Raw genomic sequence first — 15,553 nt, forward strand, 5'->3', positions numbered from 1 at the left:
TTTTTAACTTTAAATGAGCGGTTCTTCTCTTCTAAAAGAGTAACACTAAAATGTCATCAATAGAACAGTGTCCAAAGAAAATGGTTCTATTGTATTGTTTTCAACCGTTGACAGTAGCTGCTCCTCTCTGTTGAAAGATCAGAGGAAGGTGGAGGTTTCTTGCTTTGACACACAATTATATTTGACCTTTCCACTGGCCTTCTCCACAGCAGCGGTAAAGGAAATGACAGTTTTAGAAATCATCCATAAATGACACATCCAACGTACAGAGAGCTCCAGAACACGTATGCTACGATGCATAATCACATCGTATGAATTCAGTTGTGATATTTAGAAAGATGTGCTTTTGCTTATACCGTGAAGCATTTGTAGTTCTGCTCAAATTTTCAGAGACATGCTATAAATTACTGTACCGCCAATCTTGAAACCATAAGCTGCTGATAGTGATGTTCCCATGTCTGCTCTAAGTCGCTTTAGAAAACAAAAACAGACATAGATATAGATATATGAAAGGTGAGTGACAGGGCTGATACAAATGACAAAAAATGGTAGATCAAGATAGAAGAACTGATGGACAGCTGGTATAAGCTTTCATAAGATGGCTGGGAGAGCTGGTGTAAATCGTTTTAAGATGGCTGATAGAGCTGGTATAAGCCATTATGAAATGCCTCCTATAGCTGGTATAAAGTAATATAACATTGCTGATAGAGCTGGTATAAGCCATTATGAAATGCCTCCTATAGCTGGTATAAAGTTATATAACATGGCTGATAGAGCTGGTATAAGGTAATATAACATGGCTGAGAGTTTGGATAAGCTGTTATAAGATGGCTAGTAGAGCTGGTATAAGGTAAGATAAGACGGTTAAGAGAGTTGGTATAAGCTGTTGTAAGATGCCTGATAGAGCAGGTATAAGGTATTATAAGATGACTGATAGGGTTGGTATAAGCTGTTATAAGATGACTGATAGAGCAGGTATAAGGTATTATAAGATGACTGATAGGGTTGGTGTAAGCTGTTATAAGATGACTGATAGGGTTGGTATAAGCTGTTATAAGATGCCTGATAGAGCAGGTATAAGGTATTATAAGATGACTGATAGGGTTGGTATAAGCTGTTTTAAGATGCCTGATAGAGCAGGTATAAGGTATTATAAGATGACTGATAGGGTTGGTATAAGCTGTTATAAGATGACTGATAGAGCAGGTATAAGGTATTATAAGATGACTGATAGGGTTGGTATAAGCTGTTATAAGATGACTGATAGGGTTGGTATAAGCTGTTGTAAGATGCCTGATAGAGCAGGTATAAGGTATTATAAGATGACTGATAGGGTTGGTATAAGCTGTTATAAGATGCCTGATAGAGCAGGTATAAGGTATTATAAGATGGCTGGAACAGCCTGGTAAGCACTCCTGTGAAATGGCTGCCTGTAGAGGTCTCCTTGGGGTTTTGTGTCACTGTTGTTTTATCAGTGCTCCCTAGCTCTCTCTATCAGTATGTCATGTGCACTACTTTGCATGATGAGCAAATCCCAATACGGTGTAATGTAAAACATAATCACTTTATCTGGGGCTGATTTGAGACAAGAACTTGTCAACTTTCTCTCTGTGACTTCAACAAGTAGAGCTGTCTCTGGCAGAGCAGCAAAAGATAATTACACCTTAGAGACAGGGAAGTGTGTAGGGCCTGTCAATCGCCCAAGCTCTCCTATTTCTCTCTTTAAACAGCGCCATACCCCTACACAACTCTCCTTCCCTAGTTTACAGGAGCTGTCGCTTAATGGCCGTTTTTTTGTTTGTTTGTTCTTTCTTTTTCTACCTTTGCAGTGAACACTCTCATTCTTGTTTTCCATTACACTCACATCACTTGAAGAATTAGCAGTTGTTTCTTTGTATGTCTCAGTGAACACATTTTTTGGATTGGATTGTGTGTATATATTGAATTCACCGAGTCCAGAGGAACGTAAGCAGAGACTAGCGATGAAAAGTTTGTCTCTGATACTTTTTGGATAGTCTTTCCTTCATCACTTGAAATTAATTGCTCGCAGATGGAGGATCCGTTCTGGGTAAAGGCTGATATATCACACTGAGTAATTGTCCTCTTCTCGTTCTGTTTTGAATGTCACTCTGTCTGGGGGCAACAGCTAGCTTAACCTAGCCAGGCTGTCATTAGCCGTCCCTGAAACTGATATGACTCTTGTTTTTGTATCAAGTCAGTAGATTTTTCTATCTGTGTGGCATTATTTTTCACTGCCCTTGCTGTGCCAACCGCAGACATTTGATGAAGAAAAGTTCACAAACTACAATTTTTCAGCTCTGTTGATGCAGTGGTTTTGTTGCACATTAGCCATTCATACTTCCTAATGATGGTTTGATGCAGTATTCATTGTACGTGCCTGCGGCTCAATCGACAAAACTGTTCTTTTCCTTAAGTTTCCTCTCTCACGCGCTTTATTTCAGCAGTACCCTTGGAAAGAATTATAGATGCTTAAGATACTTTGATATTTTATAAACTACATGTCCAACTTACTGAAAGTAGATGTGTCTGGCCTACCTTGAAGGGCCACAGTACTCTTGTGCATTGTGAAAGATTTAGGAACATTAAGTGTATATGTAAGCCTTAAAATGCCAACACAAGAGTTCAGACGCATCCTGAATGCTCTACTCGTATATTAATGACGGTGCATTGTTCTCTCCCCTCGCCGCTAAAATGTTGCTATGCTAATATTGCCGTCTACAAAGTAGGTCACCTTCATCTATCGGGATCGCTCGTGCTCAATCAAACGCTTACACAGATCTTTAATTCAGCGTTCCGCGTCCGCCTGGTTAAGAGTGACACGTTCACCTGGCACATTTGGCGTCTTTGTGCGCAGCTGTGACACGTCGCATGCCTCCCGCCGCGTGATCAAAGCCCGTCGGCGCGCCACCCCTGCGTCGGGGGCGTCTGAGTCCCGGGGTCTCGGCGGAGAAGAGCAGGGGGCATTCGGGCACCGTAGCCGTCACATCCAGACTGTCAGGCGGAGGCTTGTGATTTGGGCTTGCGCGTGCGCGCCGCGTTTGGCACCATTGATGTTTTATTAAGAGTGTCAGGGGTTTCCAGGCTGCCATGGCGGTGGGGTAGAAGGGGTTCTCGAATCTGAGGCAGGGCTTAGTCGGCTTCCATTAGCAGCCCAGACCAACGCGGGCCTGTCATTTCAAATCATCCAGATAAACAGCCGAGACATAAAGGCTTGCCAACCATACGCGACTGTGTACTGTGAAAGACAATTGTTTGTAAGAATTGAGTTGACGATTGTCAATTTACCGGAAAGATGTACATTTCCGTGTACTTATATCATGCAGTATACGTTCTAATTTGGGTAATGAGAGCGATGGATATGGGTCCAGCAAGGAAGAGGCTGGTCAGAGCAAGAAACATGATCCCCAATTTTGAGACTCAATTAAACTGATTTGTTGTTGACTCTCTGAGGCAAGTCAAATTCTACTGTACTGTACACAAACGTATTTCTCAATCATGGTTACATGTCTTGAGTTCTCTCACAAACCTCAAAATACTGAGAAAAAAATTCATCAGTTTGTTCGACAATATTTTATCACCGAACCAAAAAATGATTCTGCGCAAAGATGTCACGGGTATTATTGTACCATTGCTGAACCCTTATATTCTGTTTCGCACTTAAGTCCCTGACATTGTGTTAGGAATACAACGTGTGTTTTTTTTTGTTTTGTTGTCGTTGTTTTGTTTTGTTATATCTCAGTTGCATCCCAGAGACAACAAATACTTAGGGCAAATGTGTATCTGGACATAGTTGTGAATTCACACGTGACTCGGATTTCTTAACTTTAAGTTGAAATATGAGGACAAAGCAGGTGATCCATTTTGTTTCTGTGTCGAAACCACAGAAGCCTTTCATTTCATAATGTAGAGAGTTTTTGCTTGGGCCCTGCTGGGGGTCAGCCATTGCCTCTCATTATCCATCATAAAGTATCATGCCATTTAAATGGCATCATTAAAATTATATAGTACAGTGAAGCCATGCGTTTTTGTTTTTTTTTTTCTTTTTCTTTTTTTCCTCTCGTTCTCTCTCTGGCTGGCAGCTATTTGCAGGAAAGGAAAGATGCCATGGAGGTGGAACTGCAGACTCTGAGAAAGGTGGCTGATGAGAGAGAAAAAGAGATAGACCTTTTAAAGGTAAGACAGACAAAAGTCAGTCAGACGAGACGGCTCAATCAGACTGGCTATAGAGTACACACTTGACTCCTCTTAATGATGCATATATGGGCTTCTTAGCATTGACCATGCTGTGCGTGATGTATGAACAGCATCTTGTGGTTTTTTTTTCAGTCTCTCTCTCTATCTCTCTCTCTCTCTCTCTCTCTCTCTCTCTCTTTTTTCCCTGTTCTTACGAAGTTCAAATAAATGTAATGCCATGTTTTAGTTATTTTTGTCAGTTAGGTTTCAGTCTGTCTTAGTTGATGGTTTTGTAACGCGGATCTATTAAAAACTCTGCTGTTCCCTGCAGCTGTTTTGATCAATAAAGTTTTTTCTTTCTATTTTTTTTTTCTTTTTTTTAACAGGAAAAGTTATAATGTGAGTTTTCACTCGTCCCCCCCCCCCCCCCCAACTCTGCAATTTAACGAAAAGTTAGTCAGCCAACTCAAAAACTCAAAAATGTATCAAGTGCTAGATAACACAAATCCTATCGCCAGCCGAGTGCATTGTCATTCAGAGACACAGTACTTCATAGGAATGATACAACAACATTAGCCTTTTTGTCGGCTTCTGTTAAAAGTATACCATCAGAAGTAAGTGTAAGTTCTTAAGTGTAAGCCCTGTAAGTTCAAACGCCAAAAAAAACCCCCCCGAAATAAATAAAAACGGAGACTGAAATCAAACATCCCCCTCTCACACGCCCATCATTCATGCCAACATGACAGCACTTCTCTCTGTCTGATTGTTCCCAGACAATTTATAGAGCTTGTATTGCACTTCATCACTGTTAATGCACTGAGAGTTAATGAACTTCACTTTCTTCTCAATCGCTCAGACCATCCACAGTCACTCTGCTAATCAGCAAGCACTTCTTAATCAGCTGCAGGGTCGTCTGGAGGAGAAGGAGTGAGTACACAGTCTGATACCACATCTGTGTGTGTGTGTGTGTTTGTGTGTGTGTGTGTGTGTGTGTGTGTGTGTCTATCTGCTTCTCTGTCTATCTGCATCTGTGTCTGTGGTAGTGAAAGAAAAGAGAGAGAGAGAGAGAGAGAGAGACAGAGTTCAAGAGATTTGTAACACTCAAAAAGATCTGGACGAATTTCATATTTCTCTGAATGTTTCATTCGTGCAAGACTTTTTTTTTTCCCAGTACATGTTGTGTTTGGAACCTTTTTTGTCGCGTATGTTTTTGGTACATGTTTTCGTTATGCGAGTTGGCTACAGTATGTTGTTTTCATCTTTTTGATTGGCATAATTTATTCTAGATTCTTTAGATTCTTATTATCAGACAGTTCATCTACGTATCATATGAATATTTAATTACTGAAAGAAAGGAGACTCCCCCCATGAAAAAGCTGTAAAAGATATCATATTCTTTTATGGTTGTCTATTAGATTGTGACGTCACTGTCATAAATAATGAATGCACCCCCCCCCCCTTCCCCCGAACACACACTCACACACACACACACACACCCCCAGGAATCAGACAAACTCCGAACCAATACTTCCCAACCTCTGTCGAACGATATTCATCAGAGTTGAACTCTCTGTTCGTTTTCGTTAAGGGGAGAAAACATTAAGGTGGGCATGGGCCCACCAGATACCTGCCTACAGCACTGACCCTCCCTGTGCTCAGCTCTCATTAAGCTCCCAGTGGACTGGTCTCTGTGCATTCTTAATGAAATACCGGGGTTTGCATTCATTTGTTTTGACTCCTATTGGTTTCAAATGCAGTTTCAAGCTGTCAATCATTTTAATGATAGCATTAGAGGCTGACAGCAAGATGAATAGCTCCCTTTGTCTGTTTTAATAATTGAGAAAACGCTATTCATATAGATCTGTCGATTAGGATTTCGATAGGACGAATATAATAATCTAAATTGAGATAAGGAGAGTTTGAGAAAAGCGCCTGCCTTTGTTTCAATCCAGAACCTTCTATTTGAATTTATGATCGTCTGCTTATTATAATTATGTCTGATTTTCATTACTCATTTTTTTTTCTTTTCCAGTGGTTTATATATAGGGAGATAAGTTATATTATTTGCAGTGATGTCAGTCAGTGACTCATGCATCAACATAATATCGTTATGCAATTTTAAAGTCTTAATCCGCTCACTTCTCCAAGAATAATGTGACGGTGATCAACACGATGAGAAATGGTATTAAATGTCTCTTGAAATTGTTCTATAAGGGCTTTGTTGTCGGTCTATATATTCATTCATTTTTATATTCGTGCAAATTGAAGCTCCTATATTTGAAAACGGTCCTGAAGTAGCTTCTAAAATTGTCTCCTAATCATCATGTTTATTAGAATGAATACATAATTGATGAGTCTCTCTGGGCGTACACTGTAGTTCTCAGTGGTCAATCGCTCTGGGTTACCATAATCTTCACAATCATTAACCGTATGTATATATATATATATATATATATATATATATAGTATATACATTACTTTATATAAAATGTACCCACCGTGGCTTTAAAGTTTCTCTACGGAGATCTAAAAATATTGAAAAATGGCCAGTGAATCATTTGACGTGGAAGAATCTATAAAAAATAATATGAATCCTATTTTCATCATTCATTCATCATGTATAATACTGCCATAAATGTTATAAACATAAATTATTAATCTGTATGAATATTTTCTAAATTGCCCTACTTCCTCGCACACTGACGGTGTCACCACCATATCGCTTTGGTTTGAAGACTTTTCTCCTTGTTTAGTTAATGTCTAACTTTAAGTCATGTTTCCAACCCAGTCAGAGCGATCAGTGAAACTCTCTGTTCACGTGGAGTGCTTTCACTCTAGAGCATTCCGTGTGGACCCAAGTCCCCTTGAGCTTTTGGTAACGCTGTTATCCGAATTTGGGTGCGCACCAAGGGACTATACCTAAGTCCTCTGGAAAACGGGGGTCTGTTGTACGGTTCAACTGAACTCCAGTGCGGTTCGCATTAGGTGTGAAAGCTATCCAATCCAAAACCAGGTGGTAAACAGCACTGTTGACGTGTAGTTTGTTAAATGTGAAATTATTACGCCACTAAATGTGAAATTATTAATTCACATGCAATGTTCAGAAACACTAACAATCTTTAAAATAGTGACTAGAGGACAGCTACGTGGCAATTCACGCTTGTCGCATCTAAAAACTATTCGGGAAATAACTGCAGGTAGCCACACGGTTCGCTCGCCTCGGGGGGGTACGTGTGTATACTCTGCAAGCGAAGCTGCAAATTCATTTCACTTTGCCACCTGTTTCCGTAAAAACCTCCTTATCCGAGCAGCTTGCATCACTATCAGACAGCGGGACACATTTATGGCGCGGTGAAAATGCCGAACACAGTTATTTTTGGTGCTTATGCCATATTAACAAAAAGATGAATAGAAAAAAAAAAACAGATATAATTTGGTTTTCCATTTTGCGTCCCTTTTGCGGCATTGCCTAGCAACATTGGTAAATAAAAGCTGCACATTTCTTACATGTCGATGACGTAAATGGACCAGGGTTCACAACCAAAAAGTGTAAAGTGAGAGGAGCCCAGCAGGGGCAGGGGAAGGGTGGAAGAATCGCACTCGGGTACGGACCAGTGAAACAGACCAAGTGTGAAAGCAGCCTTAGATCCTACCAGGAATCGCGTTAGCTAAACACAGCTCCGCTTTGTCTAAATGTGAACAAAACGATTTAACTTTGAACTGAAGAGCGAGAGCAAAAAGCAATAAATAATTGACGCAGTTACAAAATTTACATACACACAGGCCCACAGTAAATCTCAATACGTCTTACGTATCTCCTCAAACGAGGCCGTGCGTTAGTGAGTTATGTGTGAGCGATGTGTCATGCTCCTCTTCAGGCAGAGAGAGATCCAGGGAAGTTTAGGCCTGTGACAGTCGCTCAGCTCTTCTCCCTCCCCGCAGCTGTTTTGGCTGCTACACATACCCTAGCGCTTTGCCTCAATTTGTCAGCAGTCGCCATAAGGTCGTTAAATCAAGCCACAATTATGTGCTCTTAATTAGCCAACGACAAGTGATTACAACTGTGGATTACTGTAAACACAGCGCAAGAGGCACTCCAACGTCAGGCTGACTCAGCCGCACGCTAATCCAGTCAAGTTGTCAGTAAATCTCTTGGTAATTAGTGAAATTATAGGCTTGGTGATTGGAATTTGGAAACTGAGAAGCGTGCCAGTCAGTTCGGTGGCCTCGGTCTGAGGGAATGATCTCCGTACAAGCTAGGAATGTTTTGAATGTGAATTATGTATCATGAATAAACATTGGCTGTCTCTCTCTTCCGCAACTTTTTCGGATGGCAGTAAATTTGATCCGCGCCGCAAGCGTGTATGACACATTCTTGGAAACGCCTTTGAAGAAGTACCTTAGTGCAGCTAATCAGATAGCGATTAAAGGCACTTAATGCAGTGTACCTTTTAATGTGACTCTATACAGTGGTTGAAACCCACTTGTTTTTGACCTCACTACATAATTAGAGGCTCATTTCTACCTGCAAAATAGGTGTGTATATTCATCAGCCAGTCAGTGGCACACAGTGAATGGCTGAGATGTAATTCACTAAGATTTATGGACTTAAGGGCCTGGTTTCTGCACCAGTGGTATATTGAGTGCATTGAAGATTTGATGATGAAATTATACTATAGTTATGGATTATGGAGAGTATTTTCTTCTATGATAGTAGTTTGTAATGACTCCTGTTTCGAAGTTCTACATTTACTTATGGTTATTGTTACTGTTTTAAGCCTGTTGACTTGTAGTCATTTTTCTGATAAATGGCAAGAAAATGGTTTGAATTAAATCGCCATTTGAATTTAAAGACCATGCTTCCATTGTACTCAGCCTTGTTTATTAATGTTTGGCAGGCAAGCAAAGGATGTCGGCGCATACTTTGGCCTGAGAGGGTCTGCGTTCTGCCTGTCCTAATAAAGGATCAGCCTTACAGCTCTAATAAGCAATAGAATGAGAATGAGTTCACTCAGCCCTAGAACTCACAAGACAGCGAAGAGTGAAGGTGCAATTAGTACTTTATTAGATGAAATTTCATATTGTTAGAAAATATGTCTGGCAAAAATGTTAAAGATATTAAATATTTGTCTGATGAGAACTTGGAACAGGGACGGAGTGTACAGCTCTGATCTTCTAAATCTTGTCTGAAATTCAACTGCTGTCTTTTTTTTTTTTTTTTTTGTCTGATTTCTTGTACTGTTGATATGCGCTTAGGGAAATGGAGTCTCATTATAGCGTACCTCAGAAGGGTCTATGCTGTTGTACCACTCTTTATTGGAAAAAAAAGAGCTTGTTGTTCTTATTTCTCTCTGCCTTGTGCTCTGCTGGACGTCAGCGTTTAATACTGATTGATACAAAACAGCCCAATGAAAATTAGTAGCTGAACATTATTTAAAAAAAAAAAAAACGTATTGTTATGACTTGTCGGACTAAATCTTTTTTTCATCGAAATCTCTGTAATGGGCTTATAACATCTTAGTTTCATTTTTTTTCTCCCCTCGTTGTTTCTTTTTTTTGGGGGGGTCAAAGCTAATAGGGGAAAAGTTTGTGTGTGTGTGGGGGGGGGGTGCTATTCATTAGACTTCAGATGAATATGGACTTGAAGCAGGACAGAGTTCTTCTCGTCCACTGCCTTTTATAAAGATGAGAGAGAAGACCAGAGTTTGTCCTTACAGGAAAATTAACATTAGAAGTAGTTTAATAGGCAATAAAGTCAGTGGCTGACGACAGTTGCTTGTGAAGCAAGAAAAGTATTTAGAAAGTTGAATGCTAATGCTCGCTATTCTTAACCGGACAAGTTCATCTATGCATAAAATGGGTTGTTTAGGGATCTGGAAGAATACGGAATCTATTGTGTACTTTGTATCCTTAATTAAATGAGGGGTCCCTTTTTTGAGATATCTGTGGCTCTCTGACAGAGCATCTCTCATTTGTAAAGTATTTTAATAGATAGTGCTTTCTTAAAGGAACTCTTTCTCTCGCTCATTATTTTCTTGCTCATGTTCATGTTACATGTTCAAGTTGTTTGGAATTTCTTCCTCTTCCCATTTGTTAATAAACTAACGTCCTTTGAAATAAAAAAAAAAATTAAAAAAAAGGAGCATGCCAGTTTGAATTAGTATTTCACTTCATAAACAAGGTCATGGCATAGATCCAAGACAGTATATTTTTCCCTTAGAAACGTTTTTTTGATACGTTTTTAGAAAAAATATAGTAATTGAAAATTGGTACTTCCACGTCATGGAGCAAAGAAAAATCATTTACTTTTGTCGTAGCTGAGTTATGCTGATCCCTGTCTTTTCTCTCTATTTTAAGGAGTGAGGGAGAGAATCTTGTGGCCCACTACCTCAACAAAATTGAAGATATGCAGTCCAAGCTCAGATTGAATATGGAATCCGTCTTACTGCTAAACCAACAGGTAAGGGACACAGTTTTAGAGAGAAAAGGATCCATCCTTTTATAAACATTAGCAAACAGCTATGGAGCATCAAGGTCCGTTTCAAACCAAGCCAAATGGAGACCTCGATCTTCACAAACAAACAAAGGTAGGATCTCGTCGTTTGGAGACACTTTTGGGTCCATTGCTTTACTAAGAACCTAACGTTGGCCAAAACTAAGAAATGTTAAGAGTTTTATTGCACACCAAGAGACCGGCTCAATGTTTTGACAAAACCCACTTATCTCAGTATGGGTTCTGGGCCTTTTCTATCAGGTAGAAACTATCAGGTAGAAGCGTATGAGCTCAACTCCCTCTCCAACCCACGAGTACAAACCTCTCTGATGCTGCAGATGCTGTTTGATTTTGCAACGATCAGGAAGCCTTCAAGTCTATGACTTCAAACAGATAGCACAAGCCATTTCGCTTCCTTAGATAAAAGCAAAAAAAGAAGAAGAAGAAAAAAAAAAGAAAAGAAAAGAAAAGGAAACAAATCTTATCTGGAGAAAGTGTGACGTTTCCCCGGTAAATGATTTTTCTTTCAAGAAATTGACAGAGGGAAGTGTATCAATACAATGTTGGCTGTTTTTATATGACAGGACTGGGAAATGCCACGCTGTGATAAGAAACTCAAAGCTCTAAACCAAACAAGGTGTGTTTCTATTTATCTATGTGCTTTTTTTTTTTTTTTTTTTTCACTAGATAGATGGTCAGACACATAAACAACAAACTCTAAAAACAACTTCAGCATTTCAGAAGCATACCTCCTACCAGCTTATGGACATATTCAAATAAACACTGCTTAGCACTGCGTTAGCGCTACGTCGTCTTAGCGTCACGCAACATAGCGCTGCATTGTTTCTGCGTGGTTTTGCCAGTCCATTACACATCTTTATTAAAGAGCAAATATATATATATATATATATATATATATATATATATATATATATATATCAGCAGTTAAGAATAGAAATGTATATCAGTGTCTCCGAAAGGGCGGAACCTGCTGGTGGAGTTTTCATCAATAGAATTCCCTCGGTTAGTTCTGCACCTACACATTCATTTATGCTCATGAGCGTCGCATAGCTTTTTTATGAAGACGTATATGCGTCTTCGGCTGAGTTCACTACTATCTTTGCAAATTCCAATATTCAAACCATAAAAATGGACGTAGACCGTGGCTTAAGGTTTAGCAAGCTTTTTTTTTTTCCTTTTTTTTGTCACGGTGCTAATCAGTCCTTATTCTGTGTGCTGGACCATTTGCACCCAACCTACCCCCCCCCCCCCCCCCCCCCACCCCCTACCCCCTCGAGTGAAGAGTTGTTAGGTTGAGGAGATCAGAGTTGTGTCCTGAGCCCTGACGGATGGTGCCGTGAGAGACCGGCGGCAGCGGCAGACAGCTCAAAGCACGGGGTGATTATAGGAAGCGCGCGAGGGAACCGGCGAAACAAAGTGGCAGACTCGTGAAATATTCTCATTACGGGTCATCTCCGTAATTACCTGACACCTACAGATGGAGTCGCCTCTTAATCAAACGAATGAATCATTACAGATATTGATTCAAACTAAGATGTTTGAAATAATGACTACACTAACTCGGGCGAAAAAAAAAAAAAGAAAAAATCGAGGTAATTTTCGAGTAACTTCCCTTGGCTCTAGTCTCAGTCTAAATAATAATGGAATGTCTAACTTCATTCCAGCGTAATGGTAGGAAAATGAGCATGGCAGGAGAAGCTAAATTACCCCTGTCTAATCTGCATAGATTGCTCTGCTAGAATAAAGTTGGACGGGATTTGATTTCTAATTTCTGCACCCGCTATTCCTAACAGGCCATAATTCATGTCCTTTTATGAACAAAACGAGAGTGATTGAATGCAGTTACGGTTAAAAATATCACACTGTTGATTTGCTACGATCTATCGATCTGGGATTTTTTTTTTTTTTTTATCCCCTCCACCTTTTGTTATTATATGTTGATTCCTCAGTGATTATAACTGGAATTGAATTAGAGTTGCCGAGACATAACTCAGCGTATGGCAGATACGATATTGATTTTTTTTTATATTATACACGGATCCGTATCTCATTAAATCTTCACATTTTAATTGAATGCTCAACCTTTTGTAGCACTTTGGAGTGACAGAGCACCACTGTTTTTTTTTTTCTTTCAGTTAAATATCTTGAGAATATAGTTATTGTTTTTACTCTTGAGTGGCTGCTTTCATAGTGATATGAAATGAATTTTACCTCTTTGATCTATGAAGTCAATATACTTCCCTCTTTTGGACATTCATCTTTCCAATGAAGATATTGCAAAATGAGAGCTACTGAAGTCTGCTAGTCAAAGGCGTCTGTTAATATTGGAAAATGTCATTAGCTGGCTCATAATTAAATGATGAGCATGATCCCTCTGAAGAAGAGGGACATTAAAGTGTCCTCAAGAATGCAAACCTAATTAGACATACACTCCAATGTGTCGTCTCTTGCAAGACGATGGACACCTTCAAGAGGAGGAGGAGAGAGCATTCATGGAAACCTCTTTTGGTCCATACAATTATGTATTGTTTTAATTACGTTCTATCGAGGGCAGTCTGAAAGGGATGAAACACGAAACAAAAAACCCTCGCGTCTTTGATGGATTTGTTTGCGACCAAATCATAGAACGGCGATGACTATTAACTTGAGCTATGTAAGATATAATGAAAATGGCCCAGAGAATTTAGCCCTGAGAAGAGCTGGTACACATAATGATCTCATTGGCATTATGTTACAGAGCCTGTCAGTTTGACCGCCCTGCCCACTCTTTACGTTCGGATTAAATCGTCCTGTAATGGTTTTCTCTGCAGGCCCTAAATCAGCTTAATAATGAATTGGTTCTCTGGAGATGTCATAGGGTAGGTCAGGATGAAAACCAATCAGACGACACCAGGAGCGGTTGTAATGTAAGATTAATGCGGCCAGGCAAAGTTGCAGTGCTGCCGCCCCAACACGTGGGGTTGGCTTCGGGTCTCCCCATATCCTTCCTCTGAATGGATGATGAGAGGGGTGTCTGAGAGGGGGGAAAAACACACACACGCCCTCCTGGCCTCTCCGCCGCTGGCACGTCCCGCGCGTCTCGACGCCGCTCTGGAAGCCAGCTCGCGCGCAGACGCGGACTGGGAAGCGCCTGTTCGCTTCCAGAAGATTCCTGAGCGTCTGCATCTGGATTTGTGTGTGTCCCCACATCAGAGCTCAGGAGCGGAGATGATACCGTTCGTGGAGCCCGAGAGCAGTTCTTTGGGAGACAGCTGATAACCGAGAGCAGTTCTTTGGGAGACAGCTGTTACGTGTTCCCTGAATGCCAAAGACGGGGCTTCTCACTTAATGACACGAGTAAATATAATCAGGGATTCCCCAAACATCCTTACAGAGAGAGAGAGAAGGAGAGAAAGTAAAGACCATATAAAGAAAAACAAAACATGATTTGAGTTTGTTAAACTCCTACATCCCTTTCTTATATATATATATATATATATAAGTTTTGGACAAAAAAAAAACGTAGTGTTTGTATGACGTTGTCAGTGTTTTTACACTTACTGTAGAATGTAATGTAATCCTTTCAACATAATCTCTGAAATGACTGTTGTACTTTATCTCATGTTAAAACTATGATTTGTTTGGTTTCATGATGAACACAGGGAAACTGAATAAAGTCTCTGCTATAGTCTCTTAGACTGGTCATAAACGAATGCCGGCATATGGCAAACAGGCACCTCATATCAGGAAAACACATTATACATCGTCTTTGTATTTCCAAAGCCTTAGTTGTACACTGCTTTAGTCATGTAAAGGCTACCAGTTAAGGACTCCTTAATGCTATGCATGTTTATTCCAATATATTTCCACCAATTTCATGCCCCCCTCCCATGTGCTGGGGCAGGGTCTGTGCATGGGTAATGCCCGTCAGAGGTTGATCAACAAACCGATGAGCCGAAACAACACTGCTACAATTTTCATTACCGCCTGATGCAATTCAGTGTAACGCGATCCGAGCCAACCTCAAATATCCACAGGCGGAAAGCTCCGGTTCTCCACTTAGGCCGTGGCCTATGTAAATCCTTCCCTATGTCCCCCCCGCCCCCCCCCCCCCCCCCTCAGAGGACACAAACAAACAGCTTAATTACATCAAATGTGCTTTGATACCGTAATTCCGCAGGGTGTTCCTAATGCGTGTGTCTGGGTGTTTTTTGTCCTGTAGCTGGGCGTCGTGTGTGCCGAGAGCGAGAGGCTGAGGCGGCTCGCGGAGAAGGAGCGAGCCCGACGCGTCGAGCTGGAGCTGCTGCTGGAGAAACGTGGCGCTGGGGGCTGTTGCCTGACCCTCTCCCCCGCATCTCAGGAGCCCTCTCCCCCCGGGAGCGCGGCCCTTACCCGCTGGGACCTGGAAGGCGAGAGCGAGAGAGGCTACGGTGCCGCGGACAACTCCTGCCGGACCCAGGGCGCGGGAGAACTCTCGACCCAGCCGCGAGAAAGCTCTCAGTTCCGGTCGGGCAGCGCGATTGACCCCCTCACACAGATCCAGGAGGCCGAGCCATCCTCCCCGATGAACTGACCTCCCCTGGTCCCTCAGACTGATGGTTGCCTATGTGCTGCCCCGGCCGTGAGACTCTGCAGTGCGGACGGAGCCGTAACCTCAGGCGTATAGACGCTCACGCTTTCACGCAGTGCAGTGGAACGAACACCCTCAACATCAACCTCAACAACCTCCATTATGAACTGTACGACCAAATACGGACATCCATGTGCTCCTCGAGACAATTTGGTTTTAATATTTTTGACAGACAGCGACACATATCATTATTTCTCACGTGTGGTAGAATTTTTTTTTTTTTTTTTTTTGTAATT

At 41.1% G+C, this 15,553-nt stretch overlaps 1 protein-coding gene across 1 annotated transcript in view; it reads left to right on the forward strand.

Annotated features, from left to right (window-relative positions):
* LOC115806677 (trichohyalin-like) overlaps positions 1–15,260 on the forward strand; it is a 102,593-nt gene extending 87,333 nt beyond the window's left edge. The window contains exons 29-31 of the mRNA XM_030767538.1: positions 2,876–3,025; positions 4,101–4,194; positions 14,910–15,260. Coding sequence (XP_030623398.1) covers positions 2,876–3,025; positions 4,101–4,194; positions 14,910–15,260 — 595 coding nt within the window. The remainder of the gene's footprint in view (positions 1–2,875; positions 3,026–4,100; positions 4,195–14,909) is intronic.
* Positions 15,261–15,553: the final 293 nt, after the last annotated feature.

The sequence above is a fragment of the Chanos chanos genome, chromosome 3 (assembly GCF_902362185.1).
Source record: "Chanos chanos chromosome 3, fChaCha1.1, whole genome shotgun sequence".
NCBI lineage: Eukaryota > Metazoa > Chordata > Actinopteri > Gonorynchiformes > Chanidae > Chanos > Chanos chanos.